We start from the raw sequence: 12,130 nt of genomic DNA on the forward strand, positions 1-12,130 counted from the left end.
AGGGAGGACGTTGGCAATCTCAGTCTTTTGCAAGACAATGACTTTGGTAGGACATAAGTGATGCACCACCCTTTAAAAATTATTGTAGCGAAACGGACATTGTGGCTTTTTAAATTATTATTTTTTTTTAGTAGAGTGTAGATCTGTCAGGACATGAGGAACCGTCTTTGCGTCCTCTACATATTTAAAAGAATCTGCTGTTCTCCCTAGCTGACTTCGGCATGGACGACCGGGAGATGATGCGCGATGCCAGCACGTTTGAGGAAGACATCATGCATGGTGCCACGGCCTCTAACCTTTTGCTAGAGGCTGAGCCTGGTCCAGCTAATCTGCCTGATAAATCCAACCACATGGAGTATGATGACTTTGGTGATGCCTCCATGGGCAACAGTGATGGAGGGATGTTAGGTGAGCTTTTCAGTCCTCCCTGGCAGATACTCTATTAGGTATTTATGTTAGTGATTATTTTAGGCGGCAAGGTGGTTGACTGGTTAGCACATCTGCCTCACAGTTCCGAGGACCCGGGTTCAAATCCGGCCTCGCCTGTGTGGAGTTTGCATGTTCTCCTCGTGCCTGTGTGGGTTTTCTCCGGGCACTCCAGTTTCCTCCCACATCCCAAAAAGATGCATGGTAGGTTAATTGAAGACTCTAAGTTGCCCGTAGGTGTGAATGTGAGTGTGAATGGTAGTTTGTTTTGTGCCGTGTGATTGGCTGGTGACCAGTTCAGGGTGTAACCCGCCTCCCTCCCGAAGATAGCTGGGATAGGCTCCAGCACGCCCGTAACCCTAGTGAGGAAAAAGGTTTAGAAAATGGATGGATGGAGTGGTGATTTTAAACTATTTGCAATTTCTCAGTGGATAAGCTGCTTAGCTCTGAAGATGGAGGTGGCATTTTTGACGACCCTCCAGCCATCACTGCGAGCGTCATGATGCCTCCGGATCATGGAGACGATGAGGACGATTTTGACAACCTCCAGTCACGTAAGTACTTACTGCAAAAGCTAGAGATGATATTGCATTGTCCAACAATGAGTTTGGAAACTTATAGCTGTTTTCAATCACACCTTGGAGGAAAATTTGTGCCCAATAACATTTCCTGTTTTACATCTTGTTTGTAGCGGGTCCAGACAGCCCTGACTCGGGTCCAACAGAGCCACTACCAGCCATGGCTGACCAAACCGAACAGACCACACTTGTTCATAATGAGGAGGAAGCATTTGCACTGGAGCCCATCGACATCACTGGTTAGAAAAATATTTTATATAATTTTTTTTTTTTTTTTTTTACACATTATTTACATTGAAACCGCAAGTCAAGCTTTTCAGGATGCTGGTCGTCATTAAAAATTTCCCACTGATGATAGAAATAATCTGTTGGATCATAAAACCTTTATTAAATATTCAGACAATGTATCAAGTAATGTTTTATACTAACAGCGTCATGGTTTTTAACATTTTTAATGATCATACGCGGATGTCCAGCTATATGGTACAATTGTAAAAGCAAATGATTTATTCACCATTAGCATGATTTAAGAGGAATACCTACTGCATGTACTTGGGAAGTAAGTCTCTTTACATTAATGCAGTTGACTTTGTTGTACATACCAGAGTTTTATTATCAATGTAAACTTCTTGTCGCTGTAGCCCTATTGTACTGGGTAGCCACGTCTCCAAATTGAATGACTTTATCATTATTATTTGTTTTCTTGTGAAGTTTAATTAAAAATGTTCATATAGCTTTGTTCAACAACCATTCCATATGACCCAACACTGATGACTGTATGAAGTTATAACAATGTTCAACTCCTCTTCAGTGAAAGAGACCAAGGCCAAGCGTAAGAGAAAGCTGATTGTGGACAGCGTGAAGGAGTTGGACAGCAAAACCATCAGGGCTCAACTCTCCGACTACTCGGACATTGTCACCACCCTGGACCTTGCCCCTCCCACGAAGAAGCTGATGATGTGGAAGGAGACCGGGGGAGTGGAGAAGCTCTTCTCTCTTCCTGCTCAGCCTCTTTGGAATGCCAGGCTGCTCAAGGTAATGAATGTTGGGTATTATGATTAGCCGCTGCATTGTAAGAGGCTCAGATTTGTGGCTGATTAATGTCCAGGTTTTGTGCAGTTTCCAGTTTACGAAAATTGTTTTGGTTAGCATACACACTTTAATGTGTTTGAGAGCAGGCCAACAGTCTTTTGCCAAAAGCAAAAATCCAAGTAATTTGGCCCAATTTATTTTTTTTTATAAAATTTTTTTTAGTTTGTTAAAGTTCCATCTTTCATTAGTATGCTGTCCAGGTAATATGGTGCATAATATAGCAGAGCTATTTATCGGTTTGTCTAACACCCGTCTGACTATAAGGCTGGACTTTTTTATTTATTTTTTGTGATCTGATCAACAATTTAGTTTCCTAATTTTCTCTCTGCATTAAATCTTAGATGTTCACACGTTGCCTGACACCTCTGGTGCCAGACGAGTTGAGGAAGAGGAGAAAGGGTGGCGAAGCAGACAGTTTGGATGAATTCCTCAAAGAGCTGGAGAACCCAGAGGTGCCCAGAGAGGATGTTATGGGTCAGCACAGAGACGTCATTGGTAAGACCAGTTTTGGGGGACAAGCAACTGTGCTAAATTTGTAGTTTCCAGATACACACACATGCAAATCAGTTGCCTTTTGGCGAAATTTGCTGTTTTGAACTCAAAATAGGCAATGTATGTGAATCGTATAGATCCGATGAGTTTTTCCTGGTGGGTGGTTAGCTGTGGCTGTTGTCATAGGCTGTTTTGTACTCCTTGATTCACCATCCACACACAGATGTAATTTCTGAATATTACTCTGCAGCGGACTAATATGCGAGCGCATTGGCCTGAGGTTCCCCGTGTGCTCGGGACCTGCTTTGGATAAAGTCACAGGATTTGACAAGACCAGAAAAAACACTTGCGCCATTTCTGCTGTTAAGAAGTAACGGTACTTTTACTCTGTTACAATGATCAAAATTTTGCTCGCTACTTTTATTTATAAATTATTGCTTATTTATTAACTACTTCGTGAGCGAGACTACAACTTCGACTTCCGCATTGGCGCTTTTTGCGCCTATCCAATTTAAGTGCTAGTGACCTTTAAGTATAGTTCACCAATCAAATGACACAAAGTCACATGACCTCACACACCTCTGCCCGCCCGGGAAGCCCAATAGAAGACGTTATTAACACTAGATAAGCCAGCCCGGCTGGTCGTCGTGCCTGCGTGGTCACCGTGTTGGGAAGGTCGTCGTCACTATGAAGGCAACGGCCTGCTACTCGTTTACATTTAGACGAACAAAAACAGATTTCATGTATTGTAGTATATGTCTGGCACTGTCTGCCTAATTGTGGATATTTCAGCCCACTTAGAACTTGAGAAAACACCTTGCAGTAAATTGCAGATGATGTAGTTTTGGCTGCGCACACACACAGCAATATCAGAATTTGCACATTCACATTTTATTGTTGTTTTTATTTCATTGATGTCCATGCTGTGATTAAAAAAAAATAATAATAAAATAACAATCAGAAGATACTCGCTATTTAGTCAGTACTTGATTAAATATTTCACTGTGTACCTTTTACTCTTAAGTAATTTTTGGGAGGATTACTTTTACTTGAGTCACATTATTGTCACGTAACAGCACTCTTACTTGAGTACAATATTTGGCTACTCTACCCACCTCAGGAGCAGACATCCCCTATTGCTACTCTTGCGTTTTAGTAAATTTGTACATCAATATGTACTTGAGCGGTGTAAAATGTTTTTCTGCGTGAAGAAATTTGTTTTATTTTGCCTTACTGTACTCTGCAGAGTCTTCCAGATTGCTTCATTTATTTTTAAATAAAAATAAATCTCTACAGGGTCTCGGGGGGGGATCCCCCTACGATGTTTTTTTTTTTTTTTTTCCTTCTCTTTTTTTTTTTTTGGGTCACCTTTTTCATGCCTTTGATGTTTGCATGTCTGGATACAGCTGCTCAGTAACAGTTTCCTTCATTCACTGTACAGATCAGACGATCGTGGAAGAGCCCAGTATGTTGGCTGTCTCTGCAATGGAAGGGAGCAGAACAACACTGGATGAGACTGTCATGCCTCCCCCCTCCACCCCTCGTGGTGTCAAACGCAAGACCCTTGAAAAGGAGAGCACCCTGCCTGTGAGTGCTACAAAAGTGTTTCCCAAAAATGTTTTTTTTAATAGGGTAGGACCAAACCTTAGTGAGTTTTACTGCCCATTGGCTGGCATTGATTGGCCCTGTTGTCTTTCAGATGGCTGCCTTAGAACAGCAGCAGCCACAACAGCTGGCCGACCGCTCAGTCTTGTCTCAGAGACTAGATATGTCGCAGGTCGACCTCCCCCCGGAGGAGACCACCGTCAACCTCACGCAGCTCGTTCCGGAACTGGACCTCATCGGAGAGAAGAGCAAAGACAAGAAGGATGAGAGTGACGAAGAGGTTAGTTATTTTAGATTTAACTGGTGTGACATTTATGACCAAAACAAGCCAGCAAGGCACCCTTGCCATCTCACCCTTTGTTAGATAACTGAAACGGGACAGAAGTGTGGTAGAGAGGCACAGGCCTCTTTGAGGGCGAAGCCCCTCAGGTTTAGTTTGATTTATATGCCAAAAGTCACTTTAAGCATTCGAGCTGCAACGATACACCAGTTAAAATGTTATTCGTATCTTGATCTCTGACTCACAGTTCGATACATGTTTTGATTTTCTATAAATAAATTTATATAGTATATAGTTTATTTTTTAACAATATTTATAAAAAAAAAATAAAAAATCATTATAGCTTTGTGTTCAACAGACATTTATAATGTATGGGTCAGTTTCAGTAGGAGTCGAGACAAATGCTGTGTGCACCTATTCCGTTCACCCCACTTTTGATTCAACAACTCTTCAGGACAACAATGCTCTTGGCCTTTTCGCATCACCAAATCATAGAAAGCCTTTGAAATTCTAAGTGTTTGGTACAACATATCTTTGAGTACTCCTTTGAAGACAGGTACATTATAAGAGTCCTCAAAATCTACTATGTTTTGGATGACAAAGAAAAACACATTTTACTTCCATAATTGCTAAGGGTTCAGTGACTGCGTGTATGAAATCTGCGGGGTTCAGTACCTCTAACAAGTTGAAGAATCACCAATTTAGATCAAATATTCTGGATCTTGTTGACGGTGAGATTTCAATCTCTACCGGATTGAGAACATCAAGCGAAAAGATGAAATGCTCCTATAATGTTGACCAAAGTGAGCTTCTAGGTTTCCACAATTTCAAGCTTATTAGTTGTGTTAGCCATGTTTCTTTCTCTTGTCTGGTTGACTTTGTCCATTTGAAATGAACCATTATTAGCAACAGTTTTGCTCACTCCGGTCAAATGAACATCACAGGAAAAGTACTCACATGACAGTTTGAGGAGGCTTGCTGAAGCAACCTATCTTCAATGATTTTTTTTTGTTTTTTTAATAAATTAGCTTTGCTAGCACTGCATGGTGAACGACTGGCTAACACATTTGCCTCAAAGCTCTGAGGGTCTGGATTCAAATCTGGTGTCGCCCGTGTAGAGTTTGCATGGTCTCCCTGTGCCTGCATGGGTTTCTCTGGGTTTCCTCGCACATCCCAAAAACATGCATGGTAGGTTGATTGAAGACTCCAAATTGCCCATAGGTGTGAATATGAGTGTGAATGCTTGTTTTTCTATGTGTGCCCTACGATTGGCTGTGCACCAGGTCAGGGTGTACCCCGCCTCTCGCCGGTAGTCAGCTGCGATTGGCGCCAGCACGCCCATGACCCTAGTGAGGATAAGCGGTATGGGAAATGGATGGAAGGTTTGGTTGGACTGTGAGCTGATATGGCTGTATTTAGATTGGAGAGACAAACTCTTGGAGTTTGAAGGGGCCTTTCCCGTTTCTGCCATTTCAAGACAGCACAATTATGTGTGTTACAGTACAGCGGAACCTTGGTTTTTGTGGTTAATCTGTTCCAAAAAGTGGTTAAAACCAATTACGAAAACAGTATTTCCCATAGGATATACCGTATTTTCACGACCATAGAACGCACCGTATTAAAAGGCGCAGTCTCAGTTACAGGGTCGATTTCTGTATTTAACACATACATAAGGCTCACCGTATAATTTGGTGCAGGCATGGTAAAACATACGGTAGCATGCATGCACGCATGCTAAAACAATGTTTTTAAAAAGGCAGCGGGAGCAAAACTGAGTTCGGTTGTACTTTATTGAAGTATTTAACAATGTACTCACGTTGTCTTATTTTTTTTTTATTATCAATCCTCATCCAAAAATCCATTAAAGTCCTCATCTGTATCTGAAATGAACAGCTGGGCAAGTTCTCCAACAAACATGCCAGGTTCCCTCTCGTCATTGTCTGAGTCAGTCTCGTTGCCGGGGGGCTGTTCAGCAATGATGCCGGCTTTCGCGAAAGCTCTGACAACAGTCAAAGCAGATACCTTAGCCCAAGCATCCACAATCCATTCACATATGGTGGCGAAACTCGCTCGGTTTTGCCTCCAAGTCTTAGTTGCACTTGGTTTTTCACAGCAGCTGTGAGATGGGCGCGCATGGAGTCACAGATCAACAGGGACGGTGACCTGTGGAAAAAAACATCCGGTCTCTTTACATACACCTCACTCAGCCACCCTCTCATTTTCCTCCTCATCCATCTAGCCCTTTTGATTGGCCTTAACGATGACTTCGGCTGGAAACGTTTCTTTTAGGCGGCGTCTTCCTCTTAAAAATCACCATAGGTGGCAGTTTTTGTCCATTACCATGGCAACCAAGCACAACAGTAGAAGCCGACTTCTTGTGTGTATCGCTACCGTGGTGGTCCCCTTCTCTACAGTGTGGTTCACAGGGATGTCGAAAGTGAGCAGCACCTGAACAGCAGTTCAGAGTACCCACCCTTTTTGGAGTCCCTGGAAGTGGTGCTGGAGAGCGCTGGCATCCCTCACCAGGGATGCCAACAAGCTGAAGAACGAGTCCTATCGGGCCTTTTTGTCCTGTGGGAGTCCTGCAGCAGCCGATGGGTACCGGCTGGCCAAGCGGAATGCAGCTTTGGTGGTCGCTGAAGCAAAAACTTAGGCATGGGAGGAGTTCGGTGTGGCCATGGAAAAAGACTTTCGGGTGGCTTCCAGGAAATTCTGGTCCAACATCCGGCATCTCAGAAGGGGAAAGTAGTGCATCATAAACACTGTGTATAGTGGGGATGGGGTGCTGCTGACCTCGACTCGGGACGTGAGTCGGTGGGGAGAATACTTCGAAGACCTCCTCAACTCCACCGAGACACCTTCCCATGAGGAAGCAGAGTCTGGGTTCTCTGAGGCGGGCTCTCCTATCTCTGGGGTTGAGGTCACCAAGGTGGTTAAAAAGCTCCTCGGTGGCAAAGCCGAGGAGCGATGAGATTCGTCGGGAGTTCCTGAAGGCTCTGGATGTTGTGGGGCTGTGCTAGTTGACACGCCTCTGCAACATCGGGTCGGGGGCAGTGCCTCTGGATTGGCAGACTGGGGTGGTGGTCCCCCTTTTTAAGAAGGGGGAACGGAGGGTGTGTTCCAACTACAAGGGGATCACACTCCTCAGCCTCCCTCGTAAGGTCTATTCAGGGGTGCTGGAGAGGAGGGTCCGTGGGGAAGTCGAATCTCAGATTCAGGAGGAGCCGTGTGGTTTTCGTCCTGGCCGTGGAACATTGGACCAGCTCTACACCCTCGGCAGGGTCCTCGAGGCTGCGTGGGAGTTCACCCAACCAGTCTACATATGTTTTGTGGACTTGGAGAAGGCGTTCGACCGTGTCTGTCGGGGAGTCCTGTGGCGGGGTACTTCACTCTGAAACCACAAAATAAGGCCATGCTGGCGCTCATGCATGGTTCCGGGGCTGCAGCATTGGATCGGCTCCGGTAATAGTGTTTTTGTGGCGTAATCCAACTCAGAAAGTCCTGACGACTGCACTTAGGCTTTGCCCAAAATGGAGTGGTGTTTCCAAGCGAAAATACACGCAAATTAAACAAAAAGAGTGCAGTGTGCGTTGTGATGAGGCGGCCATTATGCCAGCTGTAGCAACGTCACTGGGATGGGGAAGGATCGACACTGTCTGAAATATGGAATCCTCTGATACCAGAAAATGAATCCTCAACAATAACTGTTGATACAACCATTAGAGGGACTGTATTTGCAATATCACATAGGAAATCGGTGGTATCAATCATTATCAGACACACAAAAGGAGCATATAACGGCACAATCTCAGCGCAGCAAAAGCCATACAACACAAATCACAAGCAAAGCGCCAGGAGGTGAATTGATTCGGAGTATTTACTGAATCGATATTGAAATGTCGGGCAGAGAATTGGATGGAATGCATTGGTTAATTATTTTTACCCACCCTGAGATTTTGGTACCCATCCCTAATTGTTATAAAGTATATACTGCAGTGAATTACGTATTTCAGTCCGTAAGCAATCTGCCGTGCAAAGCTTCATTTGAGCACCTGTTCACCAACGTCTCACCAGTCTCTTGACAAAATATGAAGTTATCAGAAATAGAGATGGATGAAATCCTGAGGCAGGACACGGCTAAGTAGTGTACAAAAGACTGGAAAATGGCCATGCATCCAAGACAATAATAATGACATGTTTACAAGCCCTACAAGAAAACACTCGAGTTGCACAAGCCTATGGAATGCTTTGTGTGGGCGCTCAGTTTCAGGAAATTAGTTTCAAAGTCACACAGTAAGATGGATGAGTTTTGTACGGACCGGTTTCAAACCGATGCAAACGGAACAGATTGTGGAAAACTGGGATAGTTTTTGTAAAAAAAAAAAAAAAAAAAAGGTTACCCAAACCGAATATTCGGAAAATGAGCATGCGTAAACCAAGGTCGCAGTGTATTGTTAGTTTTTGTCTTAATACTGTATCGTTATAGTCCTAGTATGCATGTACACAGTGGCAGCTACAACTGTATAACTGTAAATTTCGTAGTAATTTTAATCCATCTGTTACATTAATGTAACACTTGAATGGAGTGTAAATTGATTAGTCATACCTGGAGAGTGGGACGCAGGGATAATGTGCTAAAGAGGTGACCGTTATTGGTTCACTGATCACTTGTGAGCCGAGGTCAATAAACGGAGTCTGTACAATGTGCATGTGGAACGGATGCCAGCTCGTGCTGTGCAAAAGTACGTGAGTCAAACCTCACTGTCAGAGAGCCTTTAGAGTAGCGGCACCCGATGGGTTAGCTTGCTGGTTAGCGTATTCCACTGTCAACCTGGGGGTCAGAAATAACACTGATTCGGACCGCACCAGATGATCCCCTTCACACATGTGCTCAAAGATAAAATGATTGCCTGAGTTTTTGTGTCACGGGCTACTCAAACGTTGTATAAAAATGAATGAAGGTTAATGTAACTGCAGCAATGCTACTATATTACCTGCACATACACGTTTAGGGCAGTGCTATAGGAGCGTTGAGGTAAACAATATTTTACATTACAATGTACACAAGAGTTTATATTCCTTGAAAACTTGTTGTATTGGCAGATATTTTGGATGGTATTTTTACAATAGCAGGAATTTAATTGTTTTTTTTTTTTTATTAGGAATAGACAAAAGATGAGAGAAAATGTCCATTCATTTTTAGTAATTTCAAGGAAAAATCCTTTTGACGTATATATCATTATTGGGATATAAAATTACCTATATTGGAACATGAAAAATTTACTCTTATCGCACAGCAAAAATGGCAGCTATATCAGAACTTGGCATTTTTTTCATTCAAAGCAGCACTTGCAATAACAGCACCTTTCTTGCCTGGCTTCAGTAAAACGTTTACTCTACTGAAATTAGTTTGGACAGAATATTCCTCCAATGACCTTTTAACCATGGTTTTCTTTTCTCAAAAAGCAATACAATATCTTTGTGAAACAAACTTTGGGGAAAAATCTGCTTTGGAATTCAGTTTGTTTGGTTCTTGTGACATTGTTTATTTCTGTACCAAGTAAGATCAGAAATAAAACAACCTTTTAAATGTTTACATTATATATTCGTTATATTTACCGTATGTGAACTTTCAACATATATATCCATAGAATTACTCTAATACTATACACAGATTGACATTGAAATGCAAAACCACTACTACACCCATGCAAAGGGGGAAGGGACCAACCAACCAGAGCATTTTGTTGTCTTTATTAGGATGAAGAAGGTCAGGCTGGAGATCAGGACCAGGAAGAGAAGCGATGGAACAAGAGAACCCAACAGATGCTACATGGGCTTCAGGTACGAAAACATACTTGGCTGGTTCAATAATTTTTATAACATTTTAACAATCTAGGTTGGTTGGTCAAAGCACGGTCATAGTTAACATGCCCGTCCGTGTTTGGCGATGACTTGGCTAATTTGTGTTTGTCCCTGCAGCGCGTCATGGCCAAGACTGGAGCAGACTCAGTCAGCCTGCTTGACTTGTGCCGGAACAACAACAAGAAGCAGGCTGCTGCTAAGTTCTACAGTTTCCTGGTCCTCAAGAAACAGCAAGCTATCGAAGTCACCCAGACAGACCCTTACAGCGACATCATTGCCACCGCTGGACCAAGATTCCACCTTATTTAGACATTGGAAGAGGGGGAAGAAAAAAACACTGCTTGTCACAGGCATCCTTTTTTGAATGCGCAACTTTTTTTTGTCATTTTGTTATGTCAGACTTCCCCCCCCCCCCAGGAGGAAGGGTGGGGTTAGTGGGGAAGGTTTTTGGAGGTTTTAAAATGATTTTACTGTATTTTAGGTGGAATCATGCAGTATTCACTCATTTCAAACAGAAGAATGTTTAACAGTTATATTTATAAAGAAACATGTTTCGATCACGAATTTGTATGCTTTGATTCATTTTCTTTGAAGTTAAATCTGCTCATCTATAAATCTTTATAAACCGTTCCCCTCTAACCCTGGAAATATTACAGCTTTTTGACATGAGAATCCATTGTTTCCATGTAAAATTCTGCGTCAGCTGTGTACATATTATGGAAAGGTACTGTTTTATTCCTCAAAAGTGTTACCTCTCCTCCACCTTGCTGCACTTGTTTTTTTTCCATTATAAAACAAGTAAATAAGTCAAAAATGTTCTCCCCTGCAGCCAGGTATTATGCTTCCGTGTAATTCAGGCAGGTTTGTCAGTTAAACTCCTTTTTGTATTTTGCATTTACGCTTGTACACCTTTTTGCATTATGTAACTAGAAAATGTACTTGTTACAGATACGTACAGTGCCCCCCCCCCCCCCCCCCCCTTTTTAGTCTTTGGGTAATCTTTAGTGATACATCTGTAAAGGTTGGAAATAAAGTGTTTTACGTACACTGTTGCTGAGTATTATTTAATCCTACACCCTGTTTAAAAAAAACATTGTGATTTGGCTGAACATGTATTTTATTTTTAAAGCTCTCTTGCACCAAAAGCATACAAAGCATTGACTATGATAACATATATTCCAATGTAATTTACACATTTTTTTGTTTTCAGGAGCCCAAAACATGTTGAACCAATGGATAATAGAAAAGAGTGATTTATGTATTTATATATATATATATATATATATATATATATATATATATATACCGGCTGATTAAACAGTAACTCCCTGTTTTAAGTACTCCTAATTTATTTCTGAACTATAATTCTTACAAGAAATGAACATGAGAAAAAAGAATTATTGCATGGAGTTTTATTTAGAATTCGATATAGGCGTCAGCATTAGCCACCAGTTTCTGAAGCCGCCTGGGAACCGCATTAACTGAATTCACAAGGAACTCTTATGGGATGGAAGACATAACTTCTCGTATTCGCCCTTCAAGTTCTTCCAAAGTCGTTGGTTTGGTAGAATAGACTTGCTCCTTTAATCATGGAACATACAAAAAAAATGTTTGAAAGCAATTACAACATGAATAAATTGTTTTAAAATAGGGGGTTCCTTTTCAAGCACCCTGTATCTATGTGTATATCTGTCTTACATTTCAGCAGACTTGAAGTATGCAATATGTAGTGATGTTTAGATGCAGTGTATCCCCCCCAGCACACACAATTTCAAACCATTACCAGGGGTCT

At 42.1% G+C, this 12,130-nt stretch overlaps 1 protein-coding gene across 1 annotated transcript in view; it reads left to right on the plus strand.

The window, feature by feature from the left end:
- Nucleotides 1-11,383, plus strand: part of LOC133401232 (double-strand-break repair protein rad21 homolog A-like) — a 14,841-nt gene extending 3,458 nt beyond the window's left edge. Inside the window, exons 5-14 of the mRNA XM_061673946.1 lie at nt 1-46; nt 211-408; nt 855-980; nt 1,118-1,243; nt 1,816-2,039; nt 2,438-2,591; nt 4,030-4,175; nt 4,288-4,473; nt 10,234-10,317; nt 10,456-11,383. The exon at nt 1-46 is cut by the window's left edge and continues 61 nt beyond it. Of these exons, the coding sequence (XP_061529930.1) occupies nt 1-46; nt 211-408; nt 855-980; nt 1,118-1,243; nt 1,816-2,039; nt 2,438-2,591; nt 4,030-4,175; nt 4,288-4,473; nt 10,234-10,317; nt 10,456-10,647 (1,482 nt within the window). The 3' untranslated portion in view covers nt 10,648-11,383. The remainder of the gene's footprint in view (nt 47-210; nt 409-854; nt 981-1,117; nt 1,244-1,815; nt 2,040-2,437; nt 2,592-4,029; nt 4,176-4,287; nt 4,474-10,233; nt 10,318-10,455) is intronic.
- Nucleotides 11,384-12,130: the final 747 nt, after the last annotated feature.

This window comes from Phycodurus eques, chromosome 4, assembly GCF_024500275.1.
Source record: "Phycodurus eques isolate BA_2022a chromosome 4, UOR_Pequ_1.1, whole genome shotgun sequence".
NCBI lineage: Eukaryota > Metazoa > Chordata > Actinopteri > Syngnathiformes > Syngnathidae > Phycodurus > Phycodurus eques.